We start from the raw sequence: 15,819 nt of genomic DNA on the forward strand, positions 1-15,819 counted from the left end.
TAATATTTTCAAAATGGCGGCAATATTCAAAATGGCGCCGTTTAACATGTCAAAATTTGACGTTTGTTTTCAAATATGGTATAAAAATGACTAAAAAATAATGGATAATTTATTTCAATACAAGCACGTATATACAAACATTTTATTATTCAATGTAACAGGTGACATTAACTATGAAATAAAAATGGCCGATACAGTTCAAAATGGCGTCTTCGACGATTTCTTATTTTTCACAGTTACAGGTAATGACCTTAGAAAATTTCACAATTTTCCTGAAATGAAAAAAAACCAACATATGCAGTATTGAATCAGTGCAAAGAGTATTTCTTTTTTAGAAATGAGATAAGAAATAAAAAACAACTCACAAGTAACTATTTAACATAACAACAGATTAAAATTATAATTAAAATATGATACAAATGCAGGGAAATAAAAAGAAAGCACAGTCACGATCAGTTTCTCTTTCACAGTCCGGTAAGCAGTTGCATAATGCTGTGCATTTTAATGCTGCTTTCAAGAATTTACATGCTCCTATTCATCCTTTCTTACATCCACAGTGGATGAACTCTTGGCATGACATTGAAGTTTCAGCAAGCACAGACCAGAATGGTACCCAAGTACCATCAAGTTTTCGCATCCAAATAAATCTGGTGATGGCATATTTGAATTTGCAACTAAACAATTGCGCCAAATAACACTTCCTTGGTAAGCTGCACATTTCGTATGTTCAATGAAGAAGTGCATCTCGTGATGGAGGAATATTGTCAATTGTTCTTGTCTTCTGCGTGAAAAAAACTGTTTTCTAAACTCATTCACCATAATAGCTGTACTAGACCGATCATACAAAAGCACAACATATCGTTCTATTATTTTTTAACACTTTTAAAATTTCCACTTCATTTGGATTTTCAATAACCTGCAGAAATGCTTCTGACAACTCCTCATATACGAACCATGTGTCCGAAGCTGATTTCGTACCTTTCCCAGAAAAGGCTGAGACTGTGTCACAACCGGTAAATGAATGGAACAGTGGAAAGACTTTTGATTTTAATGGTCCTAGAGCAAGGCACAATCCATGAATTGAAATATATAGAAAGTTCTTTCCAGTGCCAAAACCTATCCACAGCTGTTCAGCCATTTGAATTCCCCTTTTAATGCAGCTGGGAATGAGGAAATATCAATTGAAAGTTCTCCTTCAACTAATGGGATATCTGGTTCGATGAATATTAGTACAGCTGGTGGAAGATTTGAATAACTCTCTGGTAAAAGAAACACTCTCTTTGACTGGCATTTCAACATAGGTTCAGATTGGTCAAATGTTTGAACAACGCCTTGAACATCCTCTGAAATATGTTGGAATAAAGATATACCTGTACCATGGAATGAATCTTTTAACGAGAAACTGCTTGAATTGTGATCAATGTTGTCTACAGCAGATGAAGTAAATACATTTTGTAGTGGATTGGTAGGGCAAACAATACCTTCTTTGACATAACGACGACAAGCATCCTTGGCCATGGAAGTAGAAATTTCTAACACTCGGTCGTAGGAGACAGACAGTCCAAGTTTGAAGAAAGTATCTACTAGATCACGGTTTTCTAGTCTTACATGGATCATGATTCCCAAATAAGCATAAACTGGAGGTTCATGATCTTTCATGTGACGGTTGGATAGTTTCTTTGTACAACTATACATCAGAAGATGTGCTATTGTTAATGTCGACTGAGAATATGAACGATCCTGAATGTTGGGTTCAAATTGAATCATACTGACCAAAGTAAGCAATGACTGGGGTACATAAGCTTCCTGATATCCCTTTGGGAAGGTTCCTTTAAATTCTGAATTTGATGCGAAAATATCTTTACGAACAAACGTAGCTGCTTTTGATATGTTGACAAACTCATTATCAAAGTCTTCTATGCAGACTCTCTTCTTTGAAAGCAAGAATGTTTTCAAGACCTTGTTTGTAAGCATCTAAGTTAGGGAAATTACAATTCTGTGTTTTAGTCGTGTACTATGAAACATCTGCACCTAGACATGTTATTCTTTCCGTATAAAGTTTACATAGATCTGACAATCTGAAAATGCAATACCATGGATTTGACTTTCCTTCTTAGATTCGACATTATCATTTTTCATTTCAATTTGAGATGCGCGATTATATAAGGAAACAAAACATTTAGAGTGGAACTTTGCTTCCTTTGCAATTAGATCACCAGCACTTAACTTTGCAAGTAACAACGTGTCATTTAATTTTACTGCTCATTCTCTCACACGTGTATCCTGTGCAAACGTTGAGGACTCATGAAGGGGTTCTTGGCCATTTTCATTACAGAAAAAGCACACAGACGGGTTAATGGTGGACTGAACGGAGAAGCTATGTCTAGTTTTCTTTTAGATGTGGTTGCTTTATCATCTATTCTCTCATGTGATGTTGGGTTTTCTGCTCTATCCAACTTTGTCCTGTTCAGTTTTAAGTTGCAAGATTTGTGCCAACATGCCTTTTGGTCAATGAAAGACTGTGCTATTCCAGATCCCGCATCTAAATATAAGTTTTCAATGCACACATTAATGCCTTCAGGCATCAGTCGTAATTCATGAAACTTCTAAATATTGTCAGCTAAAGATTGATAACCAACACCAACATTGAGACGTTTAGAATCATATGGGCATATGGGCATATACGTTTTTCATCTATTATTTTTTGGCATAGGATGCAATTTGCCCAATCAATATTATTTAATTTAGTTGGTTTGTCATATTCTACACTTGATACCCTGAACGTCTTTTCAGTAGCCATGTTGTAAGAAATATGATCGTAAATTAGTTTATATATTCCTTGTATATAACTTCTGTATGCCAGACGCGTGTTTCGTCTAAAAATGACGTATCAGTGACGCTTGAATCGAAAAAGTTAAAAAGACAAACAAAAAGTATGTAATTTAATATTTGATTACCTGAAATCCTGAAAGTTTTGTAAAGCACAAATATTTGTTGATTATTAATAACTTTCTAGATATACACGATATAGTTTCTGATAATAAGACTTTTGACGGCCATTTTGAATTTGTCGGCCATCAAGCAATTATTTTTGATTGTTCCATATTCAGAAAAGATTAATTAGCATCATAACTAGCAATTTGCAAAGTTTTTTGCTTTTATTTTCAAATGATCAATTATACCATTTTTTTTTTGGACTCTACCTCATGACTGTTGGTGGCCATTTTGAATTTGTCGGCCATTATGGAATTATTTTGATTACTCCATATTCATTAAAGATTAATAAGCACCATAACTAGCAATATGCAAAGTGTTGTGCTTTTATTTTCAATGATACATTATACCATATTTTTGGACTCTGTCTCATGACTGTTGGTGGCCATTTTGAAATTGGCGGCCATTATTGATTTTTTTTTATTGTTCCATATTCTGAAAAGATTAATAATCATCATAACTAGCAATATGCAAAGTTTTGTGCTTTTATTTTCAAATGTTAAATTAAACTATATTTTTGGACTCTGCTTCATGACTGTTGGCGGCCATTTTGAAATTGGCGGCCATTGTGGAATTTTTTTCGATGGCTCCATATCCAAAAATGTTTATAAGCATCATTACTTACACTGTGCAAAGTTTCATGCTTTTACCATAAAGTGATCAATTGTCCCAAAATATTGGACTTAACTGCTGGACTATACCAATTCAGGGGCAGCAACCCAATAACGGCCTGTCTGATTCATCTAAAATTTTCAGGGCAGATTGATCTTCTTGACCTTATGAACAATTTAATCCCTGTCAGATTTGCTCTAAATGTTTTAATTGTTTTTTGAGTTATAAGCCAAAAACTGCATTTTACCCCTATGTTCTATTTTTAGCCATGGCGGCCATTTTGGATGGTTGACCGGGTCACCGGACACAAATTTTAAACAAGATACCCCAATGATGATTGTGGCCAAGTTTGGTTTAATTTGACCCAGCAGTTGCAGAGGAGAAAATTTTTGTAAAAGTTAACGACTACGGACGACGACGACGGACGACGGCGACAACGGACGCAAAGTGATGGGAAAAGCTCACTTGGCCCTACGGGCAATGTGAGCCAAAAAGAACCAACGTCAACCACTGAACTACATGCTCCTGACTGGGGCCAGGCACATTTATATTGTGGCGGAATAAACATGTTTGCGATCGCTCAACCTACCCCCAACCTGGCACAGTGGTTTACAACACAATATACGAACCAACTATACAAATATGCCGATATAAGGCAGCACTCGCACCCGCAAAGTGGAAAGGAATTAATATTTTCCCAATCCACTATAAATAAATATGTTAAAACTAACTATACAAACTAGTTGATGAAGACTTAACTCATTAGACCGATACGAAGCAGAAAGAAATCTTAAAACAAAAACACAGACCAGATGTGGTAGGGTATTAATAATACACCCCTAACAATAGAAAAAACACAAATACAGATCTTAGTTCCCGTAGTAAGCTATAGCTTGCTCAGAACCAATAACAGCTAATAAAAAAATAGTATATTATTTCTTTACACATTCAAAAATCATAAATTTGTCGTCAGTTTATTTATCATTCTACATAAGAAATTCATCACGGATACAGTGAAAATGGCATTTCAGGATTCGCACATAACATTCACTGAAACACGAAGAAATAAATTTGGAAGGTTTATTAAAAACAAAATGGCAAGTAACACACTGTCCATACTATAGTGACTAGAATCGATAACTATGTACTTGGACCTACCATGCAAGTCTGATTCCTATGGGGATTATATGGGACCGACGATCATTGAAACTGTTGCATAGTTTACATGTTAACGGTATGGACTTTCGATTTGATATCAGTGACTATTGACTGCAAAATTGAAGTCAAAGGCCAATTCGTCGGTTTGATTTTTTATCGTTATTCACTGAAACTGACAGAAAAAATAAAAAGAAAGAATTAGGGTAAAATATTTGCACAATTACATTTTCAGTGAAATGATTTATTGTGATTGTGTAAAAAAAATCTTTATGAAGAATTAAAAAAAGCAAGTGCACTTAAACTAAAAATGGGAATATAATATAAATGGTAAAAATCACTAATACGTAGAAAACAACTTTAAGATAAAACTTTAAGATATTACATATTAAGGATATGTCGACAAGTCTTCTTGTGGATTGGTACTACGGGATCTATCTTGTTAAATATCCGGGTCAATGCGTGAGTCTACTACAAAATAGGTTATATCAGACATGGGATTTCCAGTTTACAGATACGCATTAATCCCGTCATTGCTTCTTTGATATATCACTGGATTTTTATTTGACACTAGCACATGTAGCAACGCGATGAGAATTAAGAAGGAAGAGCATTCCCGACCGCGGCATCTGACTTTCCTTGTACTTAAAATGATGAACATGTTTCTTTTACTTTAGTTTTTGTGTTAAAATTGGAAATGATTAAATTTCAAATTGTTCATTCATATCACCAAAAAAGTTTTAATCACTTACTTACTATGATATTGTAAGGGGTCTTGAAAGAGTACGGGAACTAACGGAACAAAAACAGTTACTGTTATCCATTCGGAATAACAGAGATTACTATTGGGGTTTGAATTGTGATTTTTGTTTCTAAATATTTAACATTCTATTTAAACTTAGTGCACGGGTAGTAAGGTTGTCATATCGAGGGGCGTTTACTACAGTGATTTTGTCATAGTCCGGTTAAGTTAGACATGGTTGTGTTATGAGTTTTTATTGACAATCAATGACACAATATAAACATTCAGATTTTTCTCTAAAGGAACCTCTGAATGTAAATTCAAGCTGGTGAGTATCTTTGTCTATTGCTAATATGTTAAATTTAGTCCTGGTATCTATGATGAGTTTATTTAGTACATTTTAGTTTTCATAATATAGTTCTAATTTGACACAGAATAATACTTACGTATGTCAAAATTTATAAGTAATCGTTGTTGTTCGTATCTAATGCATAAAGTACAGTTACATCTTTAATGTCTGTTACATCGCATATTTCGTTATGGTTTAAATCTGCCGTCAAATATTCCGGAAAAAAACCTACATTTGCACACAAATTTTTCGGTTTCATGGTTTGGTTCATTAGTGTCATAGTTTAGTGTATGTTCGACATGGTTCAGTTATGTGATTCCTGTCGTTAATGATGGACGAGTTGTTACGATCAAAATATACAGACATTATGTACATCTATCAAAATACGGTTAAGGTGGTACCTAACACTTTCACTAAAATTAATTTGGCTCGTTTAATTTTCTTAAAATTTTGACAAAGTATTTACTTTGACCCTTTGACAAAAATATAAAAAATTTAAAATATTTGAACCAACTATTATTCAGAAAAATTACACTGGTTATATAGCAGTTTGACAAAAACTTATTTTGATCATTGAGAAGCTTAATATTCCCATTATAAACACAACGTCATTAAAACGTTCTGCTGATTTTACAGAGTTATCTCCCTGTAGTGTTCCACCTTAAATGATATTTTCGCTGATATTTTTTTCATGTTAAACCCGTTCTATCCTATTTTGAGTCAATATACTAGTGTCGCTATCTTTTTGTATTGTTGTTTTGTTCCTAGACGAGTAGCTCTGAGTTTTATATATATAAAAGATGAGCATCTGCTCGCAAAATTACACTGGTCTAGAAAATAAGTCGTCTACGGTAAAGCTATGATATTATCATTATAATTATCATAATCATAGAACAAGCACGTATTTTAAGAGATCACTAGAGTAATGTATCAATATATTTCAACTACAGCAAATTTCTTTAAAAGTTGGTGTATTCGGAATCCAATTTTTTCCGGAAACTTGATTTTTTACCAACTTTTGCCATAACCCCAATCTCCAAACAGTATCAAACGCTTCCTTAAAGTCGATAAACGTACAATAAAGTTTGTTACCAAATGATAAATATAATTCTATCAGCACATGTAAACAAAATATGTTATCCAGAGTTGAATAGCCTTTCCTGAAGCCAGCTTGTGCTTTTGGAATTATTTCAAATAAGTCTGCATATTTTGAAAGTCTCCCATTCAGTATGGCAGTAAATAATTTTCCCAGAGAAGATACTAGAGTAATTCCTCTGTATGAGTCAGGATTAAGGGGACCCCCATATTTTTGAAAAATGGCAAAATAATACCTAATGTCCAAGCTTCAGGAATGGCTCCAGAGTCTAATATTTTATTAAATAACTTAAGATAAAAGAGGCATCATAAATTGAATGGTAGATTTCACATATTTATTGATGACCATATCGTAACCTGGCGCTTTTGCAATTTTTAAATCTTTAACGGCTTTAAAATTTCATTTTCTGTAATTTTACCATTTAAGATTGCATTTACACGTTCGTCATTGCAATCTGGTATTTCAAAATCTACATCATCTCGTTCTCCGTCTGTTATCTCAAATTTTTAAAATAAGCGTGAAGTTCGTCAAAATCGATTGGTATGTTTTTATCCTATGGTCTTTCAAAATTATTCAAAACATTCGATAATTTTTTGGGATCATGTGGATCCATACTACGCAGCTCGTTTTCAGCTTTAAATTGAAACTCCTAGTAACTTTTGTTCATTACTGTTGTATATGCCTTACTAGCTATTTTCAAATCGTATCTACTTTCCTCCGTTTTAAATAAATTATGTTTTTTCTTTGCTTGGTGAAAATACTCGTTTTAAACGACATTGCGCATTAAACCACGGTTGATGTTGTTTTGGATTTCGATTAATTTTGGCGGGTTTATTTTCAAAATTTTCGACGGCTGAATCAAGAAACACTTTATTTAAACTTTCGACTAATTCGTTAAGGTCAGTTTGAAAATTTTCATTAAATTATCAAGCGTGTCTAACTGGTCCGACAAGTTATCAATGGTCAATTTACTTTCAACGCTGTCAACAAATTGATCTCTTTTGTCACCAATCCAACGAATATGCTTACTAGGCACATTCGGTGAATTGTTTATCAGGTAACATCGCTGAAAGATTGAATCGCAATCTACAATGAACATCAGAAAATAACGAATCAAAATCTATAACTTCAAATTCCGTAATATAGGGGAACAAATCTCCTGATACTATTAAGTAATCAACTAGGTAAGACTAGTTTCTTTGCTAGTTACAAAAAGTACAGTTAGATAGTAAAAAAATAATCTTTCGGTACCGATTTTCAAATTAGTCCTAAACATTGTTGATATCAACCTATGATGTAATTTTATAAAATGTTGGCAAGCATTGTACATTTGAGATGACTAACAATGCAAGTTTTAATATAAAAAATGTTTCCAAGAGAAATTATTACTAAAAATCTCTGATATAAGTTTCATAATAAAATTCGTCAAGAATTTTAAACGTGAGACCGGGCGAGTGAACTCACAGACGGACGTACGCCTGATTTTCCCACAACCCTGCAATGCGTTACGCGGGGAAAGAAAATATATATAAATGCACGATTTGCCGTTTTCGCCCACCAAATTGGATCAAAAGGCTTTTTTTCCTCTTTAGTCAATTATAGTTAATTGTGTTACTTTAATTTTTCACAATCGCCTTCAAACAAACTTCAATATTAAGGTGCCACAAGTATGTATTAATTTGGATCCAAACCATGACTAATGTAACCAAAACCATGACAATTTTTTAGACTTTTAACTGAGCCATGTCAATCGCTTAATCAAGCCGTATCAATTTGGATATTTTGCTTATCCTGCGTAATTTCCTTTAAAAACAACAATATCAATTTAGATAGTTTGACTTACAATATAGATTCAAACATTTAATTTGCTTTTCACTTGCTCATTTGAAAAGAATTCAGGCAGTCCTTTTGGGAAGTAACATAACTTATCCATGACCAACTTAACCAAACTATGACAAAATCACTGTGCTAAACGTTCCTTGATATGACGGCCTTACTACCCGTGTTTGTGTTACGACGATTGCGTTATATCTTTTCATGTTTTCTTTGGTTATGTTTTTATTTTGGAACTACATTCCTTGCATTCCTCGTTGAAGCAAAAAGTTATTTGCGATGATGCTTTCATTTATTTATTTATTAGCTACCAATTCTTCTGTGCTAAAGATTAGCTAAAGGCGGAATCGACATGACAATAGATAGATAAATGTATTAGTGAACGAAAATGTCAACTATGAACAGTTCTTTTCATTCATATGCACATTAAAGATTAATAGTATGTTGTAAGAGATAAAAGATAAGGGTTGACGTGTGTAAAGCGTTGTATTTTAGTTTGCATTTCGGGTTTGACAAAATGGTGTCAATAAACATGGTACCAGTTTTAACTGTTCTGCTATGTGTTTTAGCTTGTTCATCTGGATCAAAAGGTATTTATGATGTAATAATAATCACTTAGTTTTTATTGAACTAGTACAGGAAATATATTCAACATATTATATATATGGTCGATTTTGGGATTAGCGTTTAAATACGATTAAACGGTCATATATATGTATATATGATGCATTTCTTTTTTTTATTTCCACGAATCTATATTGTGAAGTGAAAAAGATGTGTTCTTGTATCCATAAATCTCTTTTATGTATATCTTTCCTAATATATTCAAGACAACTGATTAACCAAAAACTCCCAGCAAGGTTGAGCAAAACAAATGTTTAAACGACTTTTTACAATTAAATAAAATTAGTTTATTTATCACCTTTCCTGGAAATTCAAATTTAACAACTTGTAGACAAATTTTTATAAGTTATACGTGTATATTTTTAGCTTCAAATAAGTCTATATGCTTATCTGTTTATCGAAATGTGCACTTAAATACTTGGTTGATATGAATTCGTTATCGACAATTTTTTTTCTGATTATATAAAATTAAATCTGATTTGATATATCAGCTCAATTTGAAATTTCAATTTTTGTAAGAAAGAGTTAGATAAAAAAGTAAAAGTTTTTTTTTATTTAATAAAATAAAAAATAGACATGAAGAGACTTTTGATATTCGAAAAAAAATTAGATAACATGGCTGCTGCCCAATCTTTTTCTTTCTTATTATGAATCTTCGAAAGGCAAATTCATAAGTTTGATTTTCTATTGGGGAAAAAAGTGCATATTAACTCAAACATTTGAAAGGTTTTTGAAATAGAACCAGTAACATTTGGTTCTCATTCAGTCTCTTTTTTTGGCTCCTCTTTGGTTATTTCATTTATGGACTATTTAATACACAACAATACTAATTATTTATAATTTCAGAAAGAAGAAGAAGAGGAATTTGCATTGGTGAGTACACATTTTCAAACTTTGATAACATTGAGAATGGAAATGGGGAATGTACAACAACCGGCCTTAGAACAGAAAACAACAGAGGGCCACCAAAGGGCCTTCGACACAGGCGATGTCTTCCCGGTGTAAATCTAATACTTTGATTGTATTTCATGTCTGCAAGTCTTTTCCTTATAAATTATGGATCTGAGGCAACTATCCAAAACAGAGGCGAGAAAGAAAGATGTTATAAGCTTTAAAAAGATAACAGACGAGTATGTTTAAATGTGATATAATCCAATGAGACAACCACCATCTGTTTTGGTTATACAGCCCGTAACAGAGAAGTGATCGAATTGGTGTTTCTTTACCGTCAAAATTAGCTACGTTATCGACAAACTTAATTGAATAGAGACCGAACTATTGGTACTTTAACGTTAAAAAGATTTACAGTGCTGACAAACTTTCATGTGTCGATAATCAAGTTTAATACCGATAATATTGAAAATAATTCTAATAATATGAAACAAAATATGTCCATGCACCATTTCGAGTGGGCGAAAAGTAGTCATTTCTTCAAAGTCAGAACAAAAACAAAAGTTTATGGAAGGACGATTTCCTTTACAATTTTACCCTTTAACTAAAAGAAATATACTGGTAAACAATTAAAAGGGTGTTTGATAGGAATGAAGTCCTTTATTTTTTCGAAATACAATGTGTACCGTATGTGTGATGGATTTGAATTCAATCAATAACTTTGAAATGTTTTCTCATATGTATACACAAAAGGAAGGACTGGTTTTTGTACTTCTGTTAGAATATTTCTTCGTCCGTTTAACAATCATGCAAAACTTTTTTCTAGTACAGTTTAAACTGGAAAATTTTGTTGAGATTTTTTTTTTTTTAAATATGACAAAATAACGAGCAAAACTATATCTTGCAATGGCACACACAGAGAATTTATATTTTTTTTTAGTAAAAATCAGGAAAAAAAATTCTCCAAAATATACCATGGCCAGGACCTGACAGTTTTTAGCAGTGTACAAAATAAAAATCGTCCGGAAAACTGCGCTTGCTGTCATTTTGATGGATCATGCAACATTTCACCCATAACCAGCATAGGTTCTATACGATAGTTTCAAATCAGAGTAAACATATTAACTTCCTTATATACAGTCGAATTTGTCTATAGGTTACACAAAGCTAGTTCTTAAAACGTTTGTATCAAGGAAAACATTTTTTCTTTGACTTTTAAAACATGTAGGGAGGACGGATTTCCTAACCTTCACTGATTTATTGTTCGATAACGTAAATTACACGACTTTTTTATGACTACGTGAACTTGTGCCATTTATTTTTGCTGTTCTTTAGGAAGACAATTTACAATAGACATGTTCGGGATGAAAATTTCAGGAACTCAATTTTCGGCTCTCTTTTGACACCATTCGCGAGTATGGTCTTGAGGAAACGATGATAGTCCGTCGGAAGGGGACGATAAATGGCTGACCCGTGTTAAGAGAGAGCCATATCTCTTGCACGTTAAAGACACCCTTGTAGATTTCGAAAAAGAGTAGGCTAATGTCGCTACAAAAAAAGAAGTAAAAACACAAAAATACTGAACTCCGAGGAAAATTCAAAAAGGAAAATCAAAAATCAAAAGGCAAAATCAAAAGTCCAAACACATCAAAGGAATGGATAACAACTGTCATATTCCTGACTTGGTACAGGCATTTTCTAATGTAGAAAATGGTGAATTGAACCTGGTTTTATAGTTAGCTAAACCTCTCACTTGTATGACAGTCGCATCAAATTCCATTACATTGTCAACGATGTATGAACAAAACAAACATACTCAAAGAGTAAAAATGTACAAGGCAGCACTCGCACCTGCAAAGTGGAAAGGGATTTATATAAGTTGCAAAACTTGTTTCCCAATCCACTATAAATAAATATGTTTAAACTAATTGTGCAGTGAACGGAGGATACATAACCTTATAATTCTGTTTGGAAACAAAAATAAATTCCCAATATATAAATATACATGTATGAATATACATTTATTATATGTCGTGTACATGATTGGATTTTGTAGATATAACTACCGCACAGAAAAGGTATCATGGATTTCGAGGCTTTCATATTCAAGGTTTTGAATTCTACCCTTTTAAAAACCTGTGGAGTTCTCTACAGTTCCTTTAAACATCCATTATTTTTTGTAAATTGGGTGCCGTCTCTCTGAACATGCTAACACTTAAGTCATATCCTTTCAATTTCATATTTTTTCCCTGTTTGTCTCTGATGTCTTGATTGTTGGAACAATTAGTGGTTTCTAACAATATTTACGAAAATTTTCTGAGAATTATGAATATTTCTTCTCTGTCAGATTTGGATCATTACCAATGATAAAATGAAATGCCGTACATCACATCTTATAGAGGTTTAAATTTCCAATATTCGTCACCTATAGTTGTTAATGTTTGTGTCATTTAGGTCATTTTGTGGATAGTTGTCTCATTGGCAATAATACTACATCTCCTTTTTTATATGTCGGTATTGCAACAATGTATGATTGACATAATCCCGGGGACATAATAAACAGATAGGTATGAAAAAGAAAAGATATGGGGTATTCTGTATCAGACGAAAGAAAAACTATTACAGTGTTGAATCCCATAAATATTCACAGTGCAAGCAGTGTATAATAAATAATCGCCGGTTATTTCTAAAATTAAATGAACCTGGTATACAGTGATGCAAATAATTCTTTATAACAACTTTCAAAGAAACAATGTATAAATTACAGCATGTACAGTGCAATTCGTTCTTGTTGTATGTAAACGTAAGCTATATTTGCCTTTTCATGGAAACGAAAGTATAGAGATTAAAGACGATATAAAGAAAAAAAAATCGACTTAAACAATGAAAACTTACACATTGGACATGAAATATTTTGTCGATGAAGAAAATTAAATTATGTCACTTCTGAAATAAGTTTGTCGACAACGTAACTTATTCTGACTGTAAAGAAAGTCGAATTCGATCACTTCTCTGTTACGGGCTGTATATTGGTCATTCGATTTTCTTTAATTCATTTTCCATATTAAAGCTTTTCATATTTTAGATTTTATCTAAGTCTGCATTTTGTACTATACTAGTTTAGTTATGCTTTTAAGTTATGTGTAACATACGTTTGTTGTGGTGATAAGTTAATGAAATGAAAACTTTCATGAATTAGGCTGTGCGAATATATCTAGTAATGTCAATGCAAAGACTCCAACGGGAAATCAGTTGTAATTGCTTCTTTCTGTCGTCTCATCTGTAATAACTGTAATAAAAACAAACAATAAAAGAACTTAAGTCCCCCAAAAAAATTGAGAAATTATTGGCTACCAAAACTCATTATTGTTACTTAAAAGTTTATTTATATTTTCAGACACATGGTCAAATATTCCGAATCCATGCCTAAGTAATCCAAACAATACCATTTACTTTCCTCATCCTGGTGACATAAGGAAGTTCATACAATGTGACATGCTTGGGAGAATGTACATCATACAGTGTCCATCCGGCGAAAAATACGACTTCAAAGCCTCTTGTAAGGCTGAAAATGGTGCCAGACAACCTATAGTGACCAGAATACAAGCTATCAACACTGCACCTGATGCTATCACCCATACTACTCCACCGACACATATCAACACACGAATTCAAAATCCTTGTACAAACGCTAACATGGCCAAAGGACTGATGTATTTTCCATATCCTGAAGACCCTCACAAATTCATCCAGTGTGAACAGTCTGGGAATGCTCTAGTGGATTCCTGTAATGGTACTTTGGTATGGAACCAACAAAGATTAGCTTGCGTTTATAACCTACAACCCGGAGTAGGACAAAGCACCACGACAACATCATTAATCACAAGTGGGACTACCAGTAGTAATTCACTACACACGAATCCATGTCCTTTGAATGCTGTTAGCACTGACCAGCTATTCCATCCACATCCTAACCCACACAAATTTTATCAGTGCGATGTTTGGGGTGATGTCTATGAAAATGATTGTCCCAAAGATCTGATATGGAATGATGCCGTGAAGACGTGCTCGGCACCTTTTGTTGTTGGTTAATTAAGTTTTAGAAACATAATTAAACTCTCATTCATAATTTCAGTACTGATTACTTTTAACATAATTTTTGCTATCGCATTTCTACAATGTCCGTACCATAATTGAACCATATCCGAAATTGTAAAAGTACTGCGAATTTCGATTAGAACGAAAATATTATTTTAAATGAAACGGAAATATTTGATACATGTACATGAAATGTAAAGTTGTTGTTTAGATATTTAGTATGAAACTATTCTCAAAAACTGAATTTTTAATTAATATTTCACTGACCCCTGTATATTGTTTTAGAGGTAAAAAGAAGATGCCTCGAATATTCCATTTCTGTTATTACTTCAAACACGCACTAATTTTAAATTCATTAAAAGGCCGTTCCTAAATTTTAACAAAAAAATAACATTAAAAATTCAGCAACTGATAATGTTTCAATTAACATGTACGTAAATATCGACGAACTTACTTCTAGATAGACACACAAAATCTTCAGCAGCTACATATTCTACATTACATTTTTGATTTTGATTTTTTTTTAATTACGGAGGGCAACTGGCTCACAATATTTGGACTAGTTAAAAAAAATTTAAACTAGAGATTTTGTGAATAAAGCGCACAGAAAGATCCGTGCAAGTCAATTATTTGCTTACAGAAACAACAAAAAGAGAAGTTAGGATAGAAACCGAAATAGGAGGTGCACCATTACAGAATATCCTGAAGACTGGCTCACAATATTTTGACTAGATATTCTTTTTTTAAACTAGAGGTTCTGTAAATAAAGCGCACAGAAAGATCCGTACAAGTCAATTATTTGCTTACAGAAACAACAAAAAGAGAAGTTAATATATGATAAAAACGAAATATGAGGTGCACCATCACTGTAACAGAATATTGTAAAGATACTGGAACAATTCAACTAATAAAGGAGAACCTGCCAATATAAAACTGGTTACTAAATTTGTTTAGTAAAATAATAAAAAAAAAAAAATCGAATTGAAAATTATATTATGAAGTGCAGATTCTGAGGAAGTTTCATTAAATGCCTGGGTTCCGAAAGAATTCGGCGGAGAGGCGGATAATATAAAAAAAAGAAGATGTGTATGATTGCCAATGAGACAACTGTCCACAAAAGACCAAAATGACACAGACATTAACAACTATAGGTCACCGTACGGCCTTCAACAATTAGTAAAGCCCATACCGCATAGTCAGCTATAAAAGACCCCGATAAGACAATGTAAAACAATTCAAACGAGAAAACTAACGGCATTATTTATATAAAAAAAATGAACGAAAAACAAATATGTTACACATAAACAAACGACAACCACTGAATTACAGGCGCCTGACTTGGGACAGGCACATACATAAATAATGTGGCGGGGTTAAACATGTTAGCGGGATCCCAACCCTCCCCTTAACCTGGGATAAGTCAAT

The 15,819-nt window shown here is 33.0% G+C and overlaps 1 protein-coding gene across 1 annotated transcript; it reads left to right on the top strand.

Annotated features, from left to right (window-relative positions):
- Positions 1-9,231: 9,231 nt before the first annotated feature.
- Positions 9,232-14,430, top strand: LOC134720847 (uncharacterized). The gene is made up of 3 exons (XM_063583410.1): positions 9,232-9,371; positions 10,252-10,278; positions 13,694-14,430. Exons 1-3 carry the CDS (start codon positions 9,299-9,301, stop codon positions 14,386-14,388), a joined length of 795 nt encoding a protein of 264 aa, XP_063439480.1. The 5' UTR covers positions 9,232-9,298; the 3' UTR covers positions 14,389-14,430.
- The last annotated feature ends 1,389 nt before the right edge of the window (positions 14,431-15,819 follow it).

Source organism: Mytilus trossulus, chromosome 1 (genome assembly GCF_036588685.1).
Source record: "Mytilus trossulus isolate FHL-02 chromosome 1, PNRI_Mtr1.1.1.hap1, whole genome shotgun sequence".
In the NCBI taxonomy this organism is placed as follows: Eukaryota; Metazoa; Mollusca; class Bivalvia; order Mytilida; family Mytilidae; genus Mytilus; species Mytilus trossulus.